The 16,526-nt window shown below is 42.0% G+C and overlaps 1 protein-coding gene across 4 annotated transcripts in view; it reads left to right on the top strand.

The window, feature by feature from the left end:
* Positions 1 to 16,526, top strand: part of STK32A (serine/threonine kinase 32A) — an 885,758-nt gene that overhangs the window by 336,572 nt on the left and 532,660 nt on the right. For all 4 annotated transcript variants that reach the window (XM_069652434.1, XM_069652435.1, XM_069652432.1 and 1 more), the window contains exon 5: positions 14,505 to 14,678. In XM_069652434.1, the coding sequence (XP_069508535.1) occupies positions 14,505 to 14,678 (174 nt within the window). The remainder of the gene's footprint in view (positions 1 to 14,504; positions 14,679 to 16,526) is intronic.

Genomic DNA, 16,526 nt, shown 5'->3' with positions numbered 1-16,526 from the left:
AAAAAATATCATGAGCTAATTAGTGCATTAAGCAATGCATTGCTATAAATAGCATTCTATTATGAAGTTCTATCCAGTATACTAAGATACTCATGCAGAAACATAGGCATTGTGTGCCGCATATATGATGAAGGTACAATATTCATAATGTTATGTTGAATAATGAAATGGTAACTGTTTTCGTATTAGAGTTTTGTGTATTGTGAAATACGTAATAAGTAGCTAATAAAACCCACGTATTACATAATTGCATTATTACAAACAAAACACAAAGAGACAATAACACATACAAATATGGGTGTATACAGGGAAAGTGAAGTAAGCAAAAAAGCAGAAGTAGTAGCAGAAATAATTCATAACCTAACTGATTATCTTTATGCAAATAAATGATTTCTCTGTTTCAAAGCTATTTATCCAATGTACATGTATTACATGATGTGACTGGACCCTAAGGAAGGTAGTGTGAGTACAATGTATACAAATATGAGCATATACAGGGAAAGTACAGTAATAAAAAAACAACAGAACTATCAGAAAGTGCTGATAACTCTACTGATTATCTTCATGCACAGAAGGAATTGCTGTTTTTCAAGCTTGTGTCTTCCCATATGTATATGTTTCATATGATATGACTGGACCCTAAGGGAATTACTGTAAGAACATACTTGAAGGATAAGTCTACAAATATAGTACGTTTACAATTTTTAGTTCATGACTGTTACTGAAGAAAACCATGTGGCCTACATATGTGAGTAAAGGAAAAAAGAGGGAGGCAGACATGTGATGTCATCAGTGAGGTCATCAATGACATTTGTGATGTCATCTTTGATGTCGTGGGTATTAGTCTTAGCAGAGCACAGTGATGGCCCGAGTTATGGTTGCTTAGCTTACCATACTGGCGAATTTCAGGGGGTTTTCGGTTTTACTTGGAACCATAACGTCCCTTTAACAAAGATTTTTCACTGAATTTCATAGGTTTTTAGTAGCGCAACTTAACCATAACGTCCCTTTAACAAAGTTTTTTCACTGCATATATATATATTTCCATACCACTGTACCCTGGGATTTGCATTACCCCCACTTTGTTTGCATATAGGAACTGTCTTTTTGCCTCATACTTACTATTGGTCTAATAGCCAAGACACCATTCCATCTCTTTGTATTCACGATTGTATTAAGTATGTTTTTTTCTCTAATGTAAACAGCAAGTAACTGAACCTTCCTGTAACTTACTCCGTTATACCTCCGGATTTGCGTGTAGAAACAAATGCAATACATAAATAAACACATAAATAAATAAATACATAAATAAAATGTGGAACAAAAATAAAATGTTAACATCACATAGAAAATGTGAGGAAACATTGGACAGGTTGAGAGGAGAGAAAAGCGGAGGTGAAACATCCCAACAGATGAGGAAAATAGTACACATTCAAAGGGCTAGACAAATGAGAGACACATAGAATCAAGGGAAAGAGGGCATCCAGGAAAATAAACAAAAGGAGAAGGAGACAGGCATGAGAAGAGGGAAGAGAACACGAAACATATGGGATGAGTATAGGGCAAAAACAAGAGCAAAAGTAAATAAGATCGAGGTGATGCAAGAAAATTACTAGAACTCAGTGAGGAGAACAGAAGACGAGTGGAAAGGAAGAAAGAAAAAGGAGAGAAAAGGGCAGGAGAAAAGCAGAGCAAACTATAGTGAAATAATGGGGAGAACAGAATAGAAAAGCAGAGAAAGAAAAACAAGAGCAAGGGAGAAAAACAGCGTGGACAGAACCACAGAGGGAAATCCAGGAAGAAGCAATTGAAGAAATTTCGGGAACAAGAGAAATGTTTACCAAGAAAACCTGGAGAGCAGCACAGGGGAAACCCCTGGAGTAAAGTATAGAGAAAACAGTAATCAAGGGGGGTCGAACATTTCAGAGGATAGCAGAGGGATGATATTGGATGAAGAGGAGAAGTTGAAAAGCAAGTGAGAAGAAAAGGAAGGAAAGAAGGGAGACGAATTTAGCTGACAAAGAAGCACAGTGCCCCCCATGAACCAGATCAGAACCCCAGGTGAGCACTGTCCTGAACTCCAGCGGGTCACATTTCCTGGGCACTGGTGCGATATCTAATGCATGTGGTGCAAAGTATTGTTTCCAGTGAAGCTATCCACACGAGGGCAGCTTCACAACATCGAGGGTCTCTCGTTAAAGAGTTACGAGGCATCCCCCATCTACACATGGTCTGGGTCTGCCTCCAATGTACCTCCACATAAAGGGGCGGAGCATGGACGGCATCAGGACCTTTCAACCTTTTTCAGCAACCCAGTGACTACCCCATGTTTCCAGTCCGCTGTCTTAAAACATAGCAATAAATTCCTTTCTATATTACTTTCGTTCTGGGTCTTTAAATGTGTGCTTCGCAGTTCTCGGCTAACGATATCTAATGCATGTGGTGCAAAGTATTGTTTCCAGTGAAGCTATCCACACGAGGGCAGCTTCACAACATCGAGGGTCTCTCGTTAAAGATTTACGAGGCATCCCCCATCTACACATGGTCTGGGTCTGCCTCCAATGTACCTCCACATAAAGGGGCGGAGCATGGACGGCATCAGGACCTTTCAACCTTTTTCAGCAACCCAGTGACTACCCCATGTTTCCAGTCCGCTGTCTTAAAACATAGCAATAAATTCCTTTCTATATTACTTTCGTTCTGGGTCTTTAAATGTGTGCTTCGCAGTTCTCGGCTAACATGCTGCATTTGCCGGAGGCCATCCGGCCGCCACTTCCCTCAGGGTATACAGAAGTTGCTCCACATCAGCCAATTGCTGATGAAGAAGGATCCGAAACTTTTCAGTGAGCATTAAGTGTTTCATCTGCTGGCTGGCTGTCTCCTGATAATCCACAGCCATTAACCCCCAGCTGTATTTCTTTGTCTCCATTATAATGTATCTACCCCACGGGTGCCTCAGACTGTTTTCTGCTCTAAACAAAGGGGATCCCAAACCCTAATGTTGAAAGGGGCCCCAATACATCTTCAGCCAGGTCTGAGGGTGAGCTCTGAGGGTGCGCGGGTGCCCTGGACGTCATACGACTTCTCAGCTGGCAGTAATTGCACTCATGCTGTCCTGCATTAGGCAGCTGCTGGCTGTTGTGATGCGCTTTTAGCTCTGCCTGTTTACAGATGGTCTGATTCTCAGCGGTGCCTCCCTCCTGGGCTTTTACGTGTCGAATAATAGGAGCATGCCTAGAAAAGAAGTGGTTTTCCCCACAGGTGAATCATCCCTGAAAGCATCTGTGTCAGTGACAGTGAATGTGCCACACGAGGCTAGACACTCACTTGAGCCTCCATCCCTCTTTGCCAGTCGAAGACCTACGGGAGTTCATATGCAAAGCTTAGGGACTTATTGTGAGTATGGTCGGAGCACTAAAGTAGGAGGTATTTACAGTACTTGGACCTCATTACAACTGTGGCTTGTCCGGACCACCACACTACAAGTCTGCCTGCAGGGGCTCTTGCGCCCAGCAGGTCTGACCTGCCGGGCGCAACTGTCCTAGTAGGCAGAACTGTCATGGAAACTAGCACCGGTAGCAACGGTGCCGGTGCTTCTGTGTCCCCATTCCCATGGAGTCCTATGGAACTCCATGGGAATGGGTACTTACATTTTCCCCGCCTGATATCCCCGGCAACCGTGACATGTCCCGGTGGAACTGGGATATCAGGCGGCGGTAGCAGTGTTACAAATCCGGTGGCAACCCGCCAGTAGCATTGGCGGATTAGCGCCAAACTCGTTGTTTTTGCTGTCCTTACTCATTATGTGTATCGAGGTATTTCCTTCATGAGGTACTTCAGAAATATCGAATTATTGACATAACTTCACTGCCAAATAATAGGTAAAGTCAAAATACATACAAACTCTTCAGAATACAGCATGCAGAAATGTTAACTGTTGTATGCAATATTGTACTGAAGGTCAACACACCTCTTTTGGGGATCCTCTGACTGTACTTTACTCTGGCACTATTTCAACAGCTGCCAATAAATAGATCTGGCACTTGGCGATGAATCCGACATTTGCGTCATCAATGAGCAATGGGGCTAGTGAATTATTTGAATGGGAGGGGGTAAGCATTTCTCATGAATGTGCACTAGCGATCAAGCATAGTGAGCGAGCCCCAATATACCAAATTGGGTTCCGGGAATTGTCCGCACAAGAGATTTAAAATGTTGCATTTTACAGCACATTTTCTATGAAATATTGGGTAAAATACGACAGACTTTACAATGCGTTTTGTAGGCTAACACATTCAAAAATCCAATGGATACCAGATCACCAACAGTGCACAGTACCACTTTCAAACACATTTTCAGGCTAAATTACCCATAATATATGTCAGTATTCCTCCAGTGTAAAAGACATGTTCTTGCTCATTGTGCCCACACATGGCCAGGCTTGCTAAGCCATTATATGACATTATCACCGTATAAGAACATACTTATTTTCCTTTGCCCATAATATCAATAGATGCGCCTTTAAGTAAATTTAATATAAAAATGTGATTTACAATTCATTCTTAGGTAACAAAAACACTTCTCATTGAAAATCATTTTTGCAAAATTGTACCCTTACAGTGCAAAAAGCATAAAGTCTAAAAAACAACCATTGATTCTGAATTAACATATCCCTTGAACACAAACACCTTTTAAAAACATACTAGCCCTCACCCAATCTAGACTCAAAAAGCATCTTGCAACACATATGCATATTTAGTGGACATAATGTAATCTAGACCTGTATAAAAAAGACACAGTGGGCCTCAATACGACTGTTGCGTAAGGTAAGGCCATGCCGCAACATTACGAGTTTGCTCGCGGGTGCCGCTCTGGACGCCTGGTCAGACCAGGCGTGCAGAGCAGCACCCGCGAGTAGACCAGGATGGTAGCAACGGTACTGTTATGAACTGTACCGCTGCTACCATCCTCCCCATTCCCATTTGAGCCCTCTGCGGGCTCAAATGGGAATGGGGACATACCGGCTCCCGGTCCCACGAAAGGGAAATTACCGGGCCCTCCAAGGTCGGAATGGCCCGGTAATTCCCCTTTCACGGGACACAGAGCCGTACCCGAGTTTGGGGGTGGCCATGCCCTTATTAAGGGCATGGCTACCTCCAACCGCGTAATGAGGCCCATTGACACCTTTCATTATTTTTTAAGAACATTAACATTCCGTCCGACCTTTATGGTATTGTTATTTTAGACTAAGGTTATTTTGAAAAAAACATATTGTCACCATTGCCAAATTAGCTTTCCGCCAAAATAGCGTTTGGTTTGTGTGGCCAGGCTTACTTTAGTGCAGTTGCAGTAGCTAAGTGATATGTACACATTTTTCAGTCGATCTAGAAGCAAAAGAAACATTTTGAAGTTGACTTTTTTAAATATATCCCTCTAGGTTTGTTATGGATCACTCTTTATAATATTTTAAGAAGGGTGGGGAGACTCATTTTCAACCCCATAAGTGTCTTTGAGAGAAATAGAAGTTACTCTGTGTGTTGTGAATTTTCATGGGACACTTTTGGGGGAGTATCTCACAGATTGACCCTGTACCTTACATCCTGCTTGTTTTTTTTATTTGCTTGGTAATTTGTGAGGCACATGTACAGCATTTGGTATTTCAAGGCGACAAGAGACAAAAAAGTAAGTGAGCGGGGGCAGGGGAGGAATATCATAATAACGGTCATACTAAGCCTTGCGACATTCGGGTCATGCAAGTGCAGTAACAAAAGGTGTGAGTGCCGGAGGGGGAGGGCAGGCCAGTCTGCCAGAGCGTGAAGTGCTAGGGTGGGAAGAGAAGTGCACGGTAAAGAGGAAAGAGTGCAAGGGAAGGGTGTTCATGAGTGGGGAAGGGCAACAGGGGCTGGGTGAGTGCTAAGGAGAGGACAGGAGGGCAAGTGCCAGGGAATTGCATGAGAGGCAGGTGGTGAGGGTCCACAGGCTAAGTGCAAGGAGGTGGCTGGACTGGAATGATGTTCGAAGAGTAAAGAGGTCAACCAGTCAAGCGCCAGGCTCTTGATGCCTAGGGTGTCATGGAGCCGATTAATCAGGGTTGCGTGATTGGCCGTGTGCGAAGGCACAGAAAAGATCAAGAAGGATAAGGATGGATGGAGAGCTGGAGTCGAGATTTTAGAGCAAGTCTTCACTGGTGTTCAGTGGAGCAGTTTCCATGCCTCTGACTGCTCAGAAGCCAGACAGGTGGTCGTGGAGACAGCCAACAGATTCTGTGTGTTGGATCAGTTGGAGGATAACCAGCTTTTCCAGGAGTTTGCCCAGGAAGGGGGTAATGGAGATAGGGCGGTAGTTAGTAGGGCAGGAGGTTTGGGCAAAGGACTTTTTGAGGAGAGGATGCTCAAGGTTGTTCTTGAGGGGTAGCGGGAAAGAGACAGTGGCAAAGGAGATATTACAGAAATCCGCCAAAGGCTGGCCCTCCTTTCTCTGTTTATTTAGAGTCCTTCTCAGGTGCCTCGAGTGAGATCATTATTGTTGCTGAGACTCTAAAATACAACTTTCCACATGCGGTAACCATTGCATTCTGAGCCCATGCAAGGGAGGGGAGTGGGTGTTAAGCTTTATCAAGCAGATGTTTATGTTGCTACTGTTATGTCCGTAATTGCACCACAATCTTGTGTCCTCATCTGTTTAAACCAATTATTTATACTTCGCCCATGTACCACTCATCTCACAGAATAAATGTATGCAAAGGCTTAAGCAGTTATTCATCTATATATATAAAATATGTGAATTTTTTTTGTTAAAGGGACATTATGGTTAAGGTACACTATTACAAACCTATCAAATTCAGTGAAAAAACTTTGTTAAAGGGACTTTATGGTTACAAGTGAAATGGAAAAGCCCAAGAAATGTGCCACTTATGGTAAGCCATGCAACCATAACTCACACCACCACCATGTACTGCTAACGCTAATATCCAGGACATCAAAGATGACATCACACATGACATCATTGAGGACATCACTGATAGTTTTTATTAGTGCAACTTAACCATAACGTCCCTTTAACAATGTTTTTCACTGAATTAAATAGGTTTTAATCATAATTTCCCTATAACAAAGTGTTTTCACTGAATTTGATAGGTTTTTTATTAGTGCAACTTAATCTGAACGCCCCTTTAACAATGTTTTTTCACTGAATTTGATAGAATTTATTAGTACAACTTAACCATAAGTTCCCTTTAACAATGTTTTTCAGGTCATTTCATAGGTTTTTATGAGTGAAAATGTTTTATGATGTTACATCATTGTATATAAGCTATTAATAATTCCTCTTTTAACATATGCGAAAGAACTATCAACATCCTTTAACAAACATATTTTTTGCAGCGCATACTGCTGTGTGTCATTATCAGTAGTGCATGCTGGGGATGCAAGTTATGGTTGAATTGCCTAGGGCATGAGGCTGGACCATGACCCCAGCCACACCAAATTGCCCCGGTTATCCACTGCACCTGCCCTGAATCCTAGTTCTGTGTCCACTATACCCTCATAATGGGACCAATGGCCAGTGCTCATGGCTTGCAGCCATGGGAGTCTCAACAATCTATGGGGCATGTCCCAATAAGCAAATCATAATAGACATTTGCCCTTGCCGAGGGTCAGGCCCACTGCCCGGGCACCAAAGTTATATCACAATTTTTTGTACTTACATTTTGACACGTTGGAATAGACAAAACACAGGACACATTTGCAAAACCATTCTTTCAGGTCCTTGCTGATGCACAAGTATGCTGCAATCCCGTCCAGTACTTTGTGCTGTAGCCACGAGCAGATTTTGTTTTCCCATTCAAACCTATCCCAATTTCGAAGAACTTTATCACCTAGCTGGTCCCTAAAGGCCATGGCCAGTGGCTCGATTGTCCGGGTCATGGCCCGGACAATCTGTCACCTTTGGTATATCACTATTTTTTTTTACCTGCGTTATGAAACTTTTCAAAAAATGAAACACAGACACATTTGCGAAACCATGCTTTCGGGTCCATGCCAATGCTCCTCGCACAAGCTTACTGAAAATCCGTAGATTTTTATTTTGGTGTCAAAATGTATCTACAAAAATAGTCAGACCTTACCACCGACTTGACAAAATCCACTCAAACCTTTCACACACAATCAATGTTGGCTCTTTATTCATTTTGCAAACATTTGTGCAGATTCGACAAACAGTACCAAAGTTATCTGCCATCTAAAAACGTTGAGACCCCTCTCTAATTTTGTCCCTCTTGACAAAATCTCACTAAACTTTGCAAAAACATTCAAAGTTGGGTCTAAAATCTTTTTGTACGCAGATTTGTCAAACAGCGCCACATTTATAAGCCATTCAAACATTTTGGGACAACATTCTAATTTTACCCCCTCTTGGTGAAACAGCACCAAACCTTGCATTGTAGTTGGATTTAAAGTGCAATTGCAAAATGTCCTGCAGTTTCAATGAATGGCACCAAAGTTATAAGTCATCCAAAAACTGATTTTCACCAACACTATAATGCAGAATTATGCATGGATGTCTTCAAACTTGTGTCAAGTTCACAAACAAACATCCCAGCAATGTTCCCAAACATCTGATATGTTTGCAGACTTCAGAGAAGAACAAACACCTGATTTTTGGCTTTTTATGGCCATGTCCCATCCCATCTTCATCACCATTTTCCATTATGTCTGTGAGGATTTCAAAAGTTCTGGGACCCCCTATAACAGTGCCCCACCTTGAAGAAACCGCACCAAACTTTTCTAAATCATTTGGAGGTGGCCGTGTACTATAATTAAACAATGTGGTGAGGATTTGTCAATTGGCACCAAAGTTATTAGTCGCCCAAAAACGGCTCTTCCTATAGGTTGAGCAACTTAACCATAAGTACAGGGCCACTACCAAAGGCCCTGTAATGTCTGTTTCTACACCTGTCTAGCTGTTTGCATTTGTCAGTTCATGTAAACCATCTATGTCTGTCTTCTACTCCTCTCACTGTGCATATTATTGTGTGCTCTGTAGAACTAAAACATGTAGCCAACCTTATAGTTATCTCTCTTGCTTTATGGAGATTGATTCCATTGATGTGTCCATACTGACTTCTTTCTTCCTGCCGCTGTGCCTCCAGCTTTCTTTCTCAGATTTTAGTCTATATAACTAATTCTGTCCCTCTCCCTGTCAAATCCTCTGTGCATGTTGTTCTGTGTGCATATCCCTCTGCCTGTCTATATATCTGTGAGCCTGTCGGTCTGTGGGATAATATTATTCCATGTCTGCTTATTTGCCTGTCTTGCATCTCTGCCTATCATCACAGTCGGTCTATGTGTTTGCCGGTCTAGCGATCTTTGATGCTAAATCGCTCTGCCATAACTCATTGAACTCATTAATCTGGGCCTCTGCCATTTCTCGTTTGTCTTGATCATTTGAAATATTTCTCCAACCTTCTCTGCCCTGTCTCCTCCATATTATTTCCACAGGACACCCCTGCACTATGCTCAGTGCTGTAGCACAGGGACCTCTGAATGCTGGAGCCCAAGCTCTCCCCTCTCCCCATTACTCTTCTGCCTTGTCACACTGATAATGGATGTAATGTTTCTAAGGCCTGGGGCATTGAGCAGCATTACTGAAATAACCTGATAGCTCTTATGTACAATTCCAAGCTGCAGCAAAATCTAATTATGCCTGCTCCCTCCTAATACACTGTGTGACTCAGCAATTAACCCTGTGCTGCCTGGTGGCAGAGTGCTATGCAAAAGCAGGCACCACAACCCTGTACCGACATAATGTTTTATTCTTTGGAGGATGGCCTTCGTTATGGGCTAGAGAAGATGTGGTCTTGACAGCTGCTTTGCAAGGAATTGTCCATTTTCCTTGGTCCTAGGTTCCAAATACTATAACCTGTGAAAACAGAAAAATTGATATGAGGCCGGGAAGCCCAAAGGAAACACACCAACACAGGTCACAAAGAACATACAAAGCGCTTTATTCAAAGGTACAACAATTACCAAAAGTCAATTGACATACGGATAGCTATTCGGCCCTCAGAGTAACAGAACGAACCATCAACGGTAGTTCGCCGTGTTAGTGTGAGAGACCAAACATTGGGATACTCAGGTTTTTATACTTTTTATCCAGCTCTGGCCAACCCCCTCGCAAGTTAACCATTCTCAGAACCAGACCTAGGGTTCGTTGCCAGGTCAATCCCATAATGTATGCATTTGATCAGTTCCGCTGATAAAGTTGTTCATTTACACATAGGTCAGGGATAGGACAAGGTCTCAGTTCGCGACCCCAACAAGTGGCCTGCGGGCATATTACTTATTCATGTGTGCGGAGGTCACAACGGCCAGAATCCCACTCGAAATGTCATTCGGCCTCCATTTTGTTGTTCAGGGTGACTTCCACACTACAAGAGAACCTAAAATGGCGGCTAAATCCAAGATGGCGATTTACACAATACATTAAGGTCAAGACCTTGCCGCGGAATCTATGTACACAATGTTTTTAGACAACTTGGCGTAGGCCAACATACATTCAAACAATGCAATAGGAGGTACAATATTATTTCGATTTCCACATAACCCTTGGAATGTGCAAAGAGCATTCTCATTTGACAATCTGCAGGCTTTTCAAATAGGTATAGCCCGTGGATTGCTTTGGATAGGCCGCAGAATTTCTGGGATGCTACATTCCAAGGTTACCAGCAAGGTGAAGCATACCCACAACCATTTCCTCCCTGTCGCCACGGCCCAGACAGATTTATGTAGCAACGTCTTTAACATACATATACATATATATATATATATTGTTATTTCGCTCACTCATAGGCATCATAACCGAGTATTGGTTCATCATAAATGCCGAAGCCCAATCACCTATTGGTCAAGAACATTAATTATTTGCACAAGTGTAGCATATCTCTGTACGAATCAAACCAAAATCATATTTATTTATTTGCTTATGGTTTACATCAGACCTTTGCCAATTTTTCGCATGATAAGAAAAATTTCACCACAACAATCCTATAGCACCAATCATATTTATGCCTCAGAAATCTTAACTTTAGTCTTTTCTTAGTGACCTCGCTCTCCACTCTATTCATAACCTACCTACCCACACAGGGGGTAACTCTTTGGATCTCTTATTGATCTCACCCTCTCTCTCAGCCACTAATACTGCTGTCACACCATCCCTATCTGATCACTCAATGGTTTCCATCAACATCTCTTTTCCACCCTCTAACCTCTCCTCACCACTTGCCTCACCTATTAGTAAAAGGACATTTTAAGCTTCTGCCATTCCTCCCTTTCATTCTGACCTACAATTTCACTCTCCTCCTTCACATGTGATGCCTCTTCCACCAACACTGCCTTCTCCTGCTTCCAGTCCCTACTAAGGATTCATTCTCGTCTCACTTATGTGAGGAACCTGAGGGTATCCTCACTTCTTTTCCCCATGTACCTTCCTTTAGGGTGGCCGTCGAAAGGCCATTGCTTCTGGATCCTGACCCTGGGGTGCATATGCTACGGAGGATCACCTGGGTGGAGGGAACTTGGGGAGTGCGGAGAGGACATTCTTAGGTGAGACATGGTATCCCCATTTCCTTTTCATAATGAACCCTCCATTCCACAAGCCTTTATAGGCTAGTGTCGGCCCCCTCCCTGTCTTTCCTCTAAAACATTCCCCAATAAGCAACAGTACTCTACTGGGACAAGGAAGAGACCACCTGAAACAACACATCCTCATTCTAATAATGGATATACATATATACCTCAATTGGGCACTGAGACAAGGAAGAGACCAACTAGAAGAACACATCCTCATTCTAGAGGTTTACACACATATATGCCTCAATTGTGTACTGAAATGAGGAGGAGGAAAGCAAGAGTAAGACAGGATTACAGCTTTGGCAGTGAGTGGTCTTGTCCAATTATGATGGCAGGACCTTGAAAAAGGTGGAAGCCTTACAGAAATTGAGACTGAGTCTTAGTGGCTGAAGACAGCAGGGAGAGCCATAACTACAATTGGTGGTGTGTGCGTAGGCGAGGGGATTGCAGGAGTTCTGAGGAGTGCAGAGCTAGGGCAGTGGAAGGAGGATGCAGAGCGAGATGGAGGTCCAAAGTGGACACCTGGAGTGAAGCAGACGAAAGCTGGCAGATCTGCGAGGAAGTCTCTGTCCCATTGACAGCATGCCAGTGGGAAAAGCAAAGCACCTAAACACCAACACACCACGAATGCGAGCTGCTGTGGAGATAAGCGGAACTCTGACAGGCAGAGTCTTGCATAACCGCCGTACTCAGAGACCGGTGAGTCCGCCTAGAGAAGGGGGCCCAGACACTGTGAAGGTGGCGTTTGAGCCTGTATGAATTGTTAGGAACTTTTGAATACTGAACAAAGCAATTACAAGTACTTTTGAAAATCAAAAGAAATTAGAACCATTAAAAGTACTTTGGAATACCGCACAATGCAATTACAGGTACTTCTGAATACTGAATGAAAGGAGAACCCTTATAAGTACTTATTAATACCAAACAGAGCAATTATAAGTACTTTTGAATGCCGAATGAAGTCAAAACCATTACAAGTAATTTTGAGTATCGAATGAAATGACAACCATTATCAGTACTTTTGAATACAGAACAAATCGAAAGCCATAATAAGTACTTCTAAATACTGAACAGAGGGAAAGCAGGTTTTGAGAACTTGTGAATATTGAATGAAGTGAAAGAAAGGTGGTGAATTGGGCTGATACCACAAACTGTATTACCTGTGAAACCAAGTCTTGGTTAAAGCCAATAGACTTCAGGGAATTGCACTGTTTGGGGAAACGCGCATTGGCAGCTGCTAAAAGATTTCAAGAAACTGTATATTATGAGAGGATATGAAGAACCTAATATGTTATATTATATTGCCAAGTATACTCATAGAGCGTGGCTTAGAATGCGCACTGTGATGGGTAGTAGCGGGCAATTTATATGATAAGTCTTAAAAAAATTATATTGGCTGGTATTAGCACAAGGTCTAGGATCTTTGTGACTATATTTTAGCTGCCCTGGTGGACACATTTTTTATCATGAATTAACTTATTTGTTGTCTTTCATGGTTTTAGCATAAATCCTGGCTATTGTCTACACGGGTTGCTTGAACTTTTATATGTCCGAGTTGCTAGATTTTAGGAATGATTTTTCTGCCTAAATTCTGTAGACAATGTCCTATAACCATGCATGTATTCATTGCTTATTTGCACTGATCACTATTTTATGTTTGTTGATGCTTTTATGGTTCTCTCACCAAAATAAAGTTGACAAAAAGTAAAGAAATGAATGTAAAAAAGTATTTTATTGTTAACAGTGGTAGCCATTTTCGCTGCTAAACACACACTGCAAATAATCAGAGTAAGCATACAAATATCATATTCATGTGAGAATTTAAATCAGAAGTAAATAAATATGTGGTTTTCAATTAATTAGTGAAATTAACATGTATCGAGTTTATTGCAAAACAAATCAATGAAAACAGACACACTAACTCTATTCTAAATAAAAATTGAAAACAAAAAAAAACAAGACCATTTTAGCACAGACAGCACGATAATAATCACTTTCTACAAATTACCTGTAGATGTCGCGCATAACGCCACAAAATGCCTCAAACCCAAAAAATGAAGTATCTTCGGAATGGGATGACCTATCGAGATAGAAATGGTTGCATTAAGTCGGCAATGAAATAAAGAATATTCCATTCAAAATTCATGACGGCAGACCTCGCAGTTCATGAGGAGTTACATCCCCAAGATCAACACCATATACAAACCCACAAAAAAACACGTATTTGTTTTTTATATATAGATATCACAGCTCTCTACTAATCACCCCTACAAGCCCTCTAGCCATACCCCATGGAATCTATATCCCTTTTTACATCACGCCAATAGGTTTTGATCCTCATTCTATTACTCCTAGATGTCTATGTCTTGTGCCCATCATTTACAAATGGCATATAGCTGTCCCATGTCTCTTTCATTTACACATGATTGTTGCAGCCTAGGATGGTCACACCCAGTTGACAAGACATGTGTAAGCCTCTCATCTGGCACAGCATTATTAGACACAAATAGATGTCACCAATATACATTAATATGAGAAGACATAAGTAAACCCTAGATATTGTAAAGCACATTGTCGTGAAGCAGATCTGACCTTGCGCCCAACCTTGATGACAATCATTCACGCTCTTAGCCCTCAAACATTGGAGCCATCGACCGCTTCATATTAGTCATTCTTCTACTCCATCACTCTCTCTTGCTCAACTCTGAAAATTGTTATTGTTTCTTCTACTTCCCAAGCCCTTGTACATTTATGTTGTTTGAAGCATAATTGTGTTCCATCTTTTTATGTATAGAGCTTTGGCAAAAGCGCTAAATAAATCAACAAATACAAATTGCTGGCTCTTCATTTAACGCAATTTGTGTCTTCCCTTTCTAGGTATTCCTTCCAAGATGAGGAAGACATGTTCATGGTGGTGGATCTGCTGCTGGGCGGGGACCTGCGCTATCATCTGCAGCAGAACATACGCTTCAGTGAGGAATCGGTTAAACTTTTTGTCTGTGAGCTGGCTCTGGCCCTGGACTATCTCCAGAGTAGACACATCATTCACAGGTCAGTGTTAGTAATGTGAGCAGGGCGTGAACTATCTCCAGAGTAAACACATCATTCACATGTCAGTGTTAGCAATGTGAGCAGAGCAATGGCTATCTCCAGAGTAGACACATCATTCACAGGTCAGTATTAGCAATGTGAGCACTCTCTAGGAACAAATAGACAAGGAAAGTGGGGGTCTGCAGTGTGTGTCAGCTCGGTGTGGATAACTGATGAACACATCTTAATATTTCCATGCTAGTGCATGAATGTGTGACACAACATTTGCAAACCTAGCACAAACCCGCCACGTTGTAAACACATATTCATGCCAGGTCAAATGCCTCAATTTTTGGGAGAGTTATCAATGTTTTCATTGAGTTTATATTAAGTTAACAGATGAATGTGCACCATTGACTGGCAACAATCATGATGTCTTAAAAGATGTGTGCAGTGTTTGTGCAGCGCTTAAACAATTAATTCCGAAGTGAATACAGAGAAAGGATGAGATTGCAGCAAAAACAACATCTAAGAAGATCGGAAGATGTTTCAACCCTAGAAAAATGCATCATGGTGCTATGGTCTTCATCATGGTGTAGCCATTTGTCTATTGTTATTGAGTTACACATACCCTTTTCGCAGAGGGTGAGCTTGAAGTTTTTGAAAACCCTCTGAGTTCTCAACAGTAACAAATGATCCTATTGGAAAAAGAAACATGATACATTTAAAGCAGAAGTTAAGAGGTCATTTACATGCAAAATACTTATATCAGTGCATCGTTGCATTAAGCTACGGCTTCCGTCAGGCCTGTCGGGAACTGTTTGGCCTTTAGGGTGAGATGCAGGGTACCTATACAATTCTGGTAACTTAATCTTTGTAAATGACTAATGACTGTCATCTGTGCTATTATACAGTCCAGTCTGCTTCGGGCACGTTATAAATTCCTCAAATCAAATCAAATTAAGCTTATCGAGCTTATAATTACTGAGCAATATGCAGGCTGTAAAGTGAGAGGCTGGTTATTCCCCTTAGTTGGGGGTACAGATTCTGAATTGCAAGAGAATTGACACAGACTAGTACATTGACGACAAGTGAGGAGGAATAATGATGATCCACATTCTGAAAAGTACATGAAATTACAGTTTCTGCCGCATTATCATTCATTCATTCCTTAGCACCTTTCACACTAATTATGGTACCAATGTGCCGTTGGTTGAACCACCTCTGAGGGACCGGAGTCCAAATGAGGGGAAATTGGGAGGTGCTTTGATGCGTGTGTGCATTTCAGCCATTAAATGCTAGACCCTGCTAGTCACCCAGATATGAATGGTGTGTGGATGGGTGCAGCCGAGGTATACAATGAACTAAACAGGGTTGGATTGTGTTTAAGGAGACAGAGAATTATGTGGGAAGCTACAATTCGAATCGTTGTTGTTAGAGGTACCTTCATTCATACGCAGAGGTGTTGTTCAATAGTATTTGTGTTATATGGGAGTGCAGGATGTGTGTAATTAGCCCGTTCTTTCCACTAGATAACGAAGGTGCAGTGTGCTTGAGGAAAACATTGGTTAGCTGTACAAACAACAATGTGCCTCATTACAAGTTAGCCGGTCCAGATTTAACGGTGCCAGTAAAACCGTACCAGCACCAATTTCCGGACCGGCTAACTACGACTTCTGTGGCCGTGTGATTTTACACCCGCCAGGTTTGACCTGGTGGGCGTAACGAAATGGCCGCAGACGGACGTGGAAATACTGGCACCATTACTGTATGGTGCCGGTTTTTCCACGGTCCCCATTCCTGTGGAGACCTATGGGACTCCACAGGAATGGGGAGTAATGGAATGCCTTCAACCGGAATTACCGGACC

This window comes from Ambystoma mexicanum, chromosome 3p (assembly GCF_040938575.1).
Source record: "Ambystoma mexicanum isolate Mex_15411 chromosome 3p, UKY_AmexF1_1, whole genome shotgun sequence".
In the NCBI taxonomy this organism is placed as follows: domain Eukaryota; kingdom Metazoa; phylum Chordata; class Amphibia; order Caudata; family Ambystomatidae; genus Ambystoma; species Ambystoma mexicanum.
Note: the sequence above shows the minus strand (reverse complement) of the source record. Positions and strands in the feature narration are given on the sequence as shown.